At 31.2% G+C, this 5,192-nt stretch overlaps 1 protein-coding gene across 1 annotated transcript in view; it reads left to right on the top strand.

The window, feature by feature from the left end:
• The first annotated feature begins 1,570 nt into the window (after positions 1 to 1,570).
• LOC130894731 (uncharacterized) overlaps positions 1,571 to 5,192 on the top strand; it is a 39,946-nt gene continuing 36,324 nt past the window's right edge. Inside the window, exon 1 of the mRNA XM_057801702.1 lies at positions 1,571 to 1,592. Within this exon, the coding sequence (XP_057657685.1) occupies positions 1,591 to 1,592 (2 nt within the window). The 5' untranslated portion in view covers positions 1,571 to 1,590. The remainder of the gene's footprint in view (positions 1,593 to 5,192) is intronic.

Here is a 5,192-nt window from a genome sequence, read left to right as displayed (position 1 = left end):
AAAAAATTAGAAAGTGTGCATTTGAAAATATACATATTGGATACGTTTTGTAGTATGCTATTGATAGTTATTAATCACAAATCTTGGAAATACTTACTAGGGATTCTAGTTTGGATCAGACTAGAGTTGAAAACTCAATAGATACATATTTTTGTATTTTCAAACGAATGAAGATTTACATTTTCAGTATTTAAAAATAAATGAGAATAGTCTGGGTAACATGATTTACGCATTGCCGAACGTATTACCCGTAGAGTAACTACCAATAGTTGAAACAAAAATTACTAATATTATCCAAGGGACAGTAAGGTTTACATATAGGAATAGTAATATTAAATAAGTTATTAAAAAAGTACGATATCGATCAATAATAGGCGCTGCAAATAACAAACTTTTTTTTGTTTTACGTTGCTTAGGGAAAACGTTACAGGGATAATTATTATTAAATAAATATATGTACCGTTTGAATTTAGGCAACACACAATACAATTTTTTATCTATAACATGATGTTCTCATTTCATTGTAAACAAGCCATAACTACATAATAATTTATCTACCATAATCAAGTTTTATATGATAATTATCTAAACTAAAAGTGTGCATGCTATATTCGTGGTGCCAGAGAAAATAAAGAAAAGTCAATTTTTTAAAATGTTCGGGAAATTACTTGAAATATGAATATAAACTATAAATACGGCCTTATAATAATGAAAATTTCATAATCAGATGCAAATACACTCTTCTTTTTATATTGAGTAACGAAGATCCAAAGACCAAATTTTTATAAAAAATAATTGAAAGAAAGGGGCATAACCATTTTTGAATTTACAAAAAATAGAATTACCTATCTCATTATTCACATCTTAAACAGTATTTAATATAAATATCAAAGTTCCCGAAACAAAAACTCCATTTTTCTAAAAAAAGAAAGACAAAATGCAATATAAAATGCAAAATAAATGGAGATCTGAGACAGTATACTGTAGTTCAGGAACAAAAGTGAGCAGGGGACCTCGCTTTCTGAATGAAACTCTTCTGTAATATTTACTTACGTTTGTTTTAAAATTTCCATCTTATTTTTTCTACTTTTATTTCACGAACATTGTGCCAATGAAATGTATTTCCCGATTTATTTATATATTTTTGGAAGTCATTTCTATTATTTTGATACAGTTGTAACAAGGATGATGAATAGAAACTTCCATTACACTCCATATGAGTATACCCGGGGACCAAAAATTTGCTTTATTACTTTAAGTGATGGATGGGATCTCGATATAGAGAAATACACTTCTGTTAAGTGAAATAGCTTACAAGTTTTGGGACGGATTTTTGAAATTTTTTAGATGTGTAAATTTACTTGTTATTTGTTGCCATGTTTACCAATATTAAGTTATCAGGTAAGTATTTACATAAAAAATTCATTATACTATAATTATTAACTTTTTCATTCCAGCAATCTTCCAATTTGACAATAATCGCAGCTTTCTGAATTTCAGTTAACTGAGGAGAGATTAAGTACACTTTTACTGCAACGGAACTCAAATTAATGATTGAATTATCTGTCTGGTCTGATTTACGCAGGCAAAATGTAAGTGTATTCCTTTTCAGTGTACATTGTAATAATATGGGCATTCTTATTTTCACTCGTACAAGAGTTTGAAAACAGTATAATCTACTCGGCGTTATTGAGAAGGATATTGAAGAACTTGTATAAACTTGACGCGATTTGCTTTGCCCATACGCTAGCTATAGCTTCGTGCCACATAAATCAGTGATCTTGATCCACATCACAGTCATGGACTTAATGTCCATAACTGGTTCAGTTTCATGTTTAGTTTGTCTCAATTCATACTGGATTATTGAATCAAGAGGGGACAGAGAGGGATATGTAAATGTAAACAAACGAAAATATTTCGAAAAGGAGATATGCTGACTTTTCGTGTTATGACTGATTTCATTTAAGATTAAAAATTTTGTTTAGCATATAAGGACGACTTTTCATAAACAATAATAAGAAAATCTGGAAATTTTTTAAGGAAAGCGCTAAATATTATTTATGCCCTGGACAATTTTTCACACTTTTGTACAGCGCAAGTTATTGAAGTTTTGAAGTTTTTAAAAATGATCTAGGAACTCAAATTTTTAAACTCGGCCTACTTTAATTCGTCTACAATTACTACATTCCTACCTTACCCTTCGTCTACGTCAGTGATATTCTGGAAATTTTATGAAATGTTATTTATCGTATACACTTTTTCAAGTTTTCTCCCATATGAGATACTCCTTCGCTCTATCGTCCATAGTTTGACTTCGGCTATTCTATAGTCGTCCAAGCCGGGCTGAACACTGGGTAACCTGATCTCGGCCATCCTCTAGTCAGCCAGGCTTGGCAGAACTCTGTTTTTTTCTAATATCTTATACATAATAGATATCTTAACATTAAAAGTAATAATGCATAAAAGACAATAAAGAATAGATTAATAAAAAATAGTATTACTACTTTATATGTTTAATTATTTAACTAATATTTTTATGTACATTAATTAATAGAGTGCATTAATAGAAATTTGTCATAAAACTATAATTTTATTAACAATAAAAAAATCTATTTTTTCAACCAATCAGACCCGTTCCAGGCTTGCAAAACAACCGAGGGACATTGTCATCATTCCAGAGTCCACCAAGTCTGGGCTAATAATGGCTTCCAAGGTAAGGCCAAAGTTATATATACTTGGCCTAAGTCTGGGCCTATACTGTGCCCATAGTAAAATCCTATATGTGCAGTTCCCAATGACACAAATCTTGAGAGTAGCCCAAAATTATTGCAAACACTGAAAAGGTAATTGTACAATGTTATCTGTAGGATTTCAGTCTATCGGTCTAGCGTGTTGTCTACGAGTTTACGTTAGCTTACGAACACTGTGTTGAGTCCAGTACCAGTACTTTGAAGCCCACGTCTAGAATCCGTAGCTATAAGTTCTCGTTGTGGTACTTAGTTTAATGCCTATTCTGGTCCCACTTCTAAACATCATCTATACGTACGATGCCCTAGTACCTCAAGACCCCGTAGTAAAGGTCCAATTGTATGCGGACGACACCACACTTATCGCTTCCTCCCAAAATATGCGCTCTCTCAATATTAAATCCAAAATCTTCTAAATCAATTTTTGGATTGGTGCGGTTAAAGAAGGGTGACTCTCAATTCCCTCAAGCCATCGTCTTCAAACATCCGAATTCCTTGCGCAAACATAAACCACAAAACTTCCACTTGAGACCTCGGGAATAAAGGCTCGAGATCCACAGAGAAGCCGTTTATCTGGGAGTAAAATTCACTCACACTCACACTGTTAAACTCAAACATTCATTAACTAAACAGTTAAATACGTGTAAAAGTATTACTGGTGGTCATGTTAAATTTGATTAATTCAACTTAAAGTTATATTAGTTTTAGATAAAATTGAAGTCAGTTATTGCTTTTTTCTTATTAACTAGCGTATAGTATTTCATAAATTTGTAATATACTTTTTTTTCTATAGAAATTATGAGGCTATATACGTTAAATAAGTGAAATGTAAATTGTAACTATTTTATCTAATTCGTATGGCGACATCTCCTCTCACATAACTATTTGTCCTTGCTAAAACTAGTTCATACCTAATCATTATCTCAAAAAATAACTGTTCTAGTAACAAAAATATATTTCATTTTTTTCAATTTAAATATCTAGGTATGGATTAGATTTAAAATTATTGTTGTTAATGGAAATATTATTTTTTTCTTGATAAATTTTCTTGAGTTTAAGTCTCTTTTTATAAAAAGCAATCTATTCATTAATACAAATCATACAAATTGTTAACGTCAATGCATAATTTGATCTGCGTACCATCTTTTCCTTGGTATTCCTTTTATTCTTGTTCCTCCTTGTTCTATGTCCATCATTTTTTTTTGTTGCTCGAAAATCTGGAATTCTCTGTATTTGACCCACCCATTCTTTTGGATCTTATTATTTTGATTAGTTTTGTTTCCTTATTATATATATATATATATAATATATATATGCTTTTTATTGCTTAGTATCCTTCTAAGTATTTTTCTTTTCCATATATCTAACTTCTATTCCTCTGCTTTGTTAAGAATCCACGTTTCGCCTCCGTAGCTTACTGTTGGTGTTATTATTGTTTTGTATAGATGCAGCTTCGCCTTTCTGGAGATTTTTGGGATCTTATTATAGCATCAGAGCTCCCAACGTTTACTTCACCTCGTCATCCTTGCTTTTAGTTTTCCTCCCTCGTCACCGTCGTCCTTGATAACCACCCCGAGATATATATAACTTTGAACGTGTTCTAAGATCATTGCCTTTTCTCTGTTCAGTTGTATTGACGAACTGAGATTTATCTTCGTTGACTCGTAGGCTCTGCATGTTTCCTTAAGTTCGTTTTCGGATGTTCAAAGGATTACTATATCGTCTGCCTTGTTTTTAGTGCCTCTGTTCAAACCAATTTCAGGTACTATCCATTCTAATACTATAATGCTATATTGAACTGCGTAGTATAAAGGATTTCCCTGTTTTTATCTATAATTTGATCAATTTGATGGGATCATAATTTGATTGAGACTAAAATAGATCGAAACGTCAATTTTAACCTATTTCTATACCGTGTTCAAGTGAGACCTAAAATCAAAAGATTAATCAAGAAAAACATATAAAAAGGTGTAAGAAGTAAAAACTTGATGCAAATACTATTTTTCCCTACACGATTCACCCTGTATAACTCAACCGATTGAATTGTTATAACTAATATAATTAATATTTAGGGAATTGTTATAATTAACTGTAAAAGTGGAAGGGTTGATCGATTAAAAAAAATTGTGTGAAGTAGGATAAAAAAACCAGTTCTTTTTAATATTATAAATATCCTTGTTATTTTTACTAATTGCAGCCGGTTCATATTTTAGTTATATATGTTTAAATAATGTATATTCGATTTGAATACCTCGACGTGTTCTATTACATGTCATTCTTATTTAGGTGTTTTTTAAACCAATTTTTTTCAACACGGATGTTGGTCATTAAATGACTGGAGGCAATGGGTATTCTTCAACAAACTACTTGCTCGTTCTTCGTCTTATAAGGTACCTCATATATTTCTGCAATGGTTGCAGTTGTTTCCAGTAAGTATTCAGCTCT

The sequence above is a fragment of the Diorhabda carinulata genome, chromosome 1 (assembly GCF_026250575.1).
Source record: "Diorhabda carinulata isolate Delta chromosome 1, icDioCari1.1, whole genome shotgun sequence".
Taxonomy (NCBI): Eukaryota; Metazoa; Arthropoda; class Insecta; order Coleoptera; family Chrysomelidae; genus Diorhabda; species Diorhabda carinulata.
The sequence above is the reverse complement of the archived record's forward strand: the minus strand, read 5'-3'. Positions and strand labels throughout refer to the sequence as shown.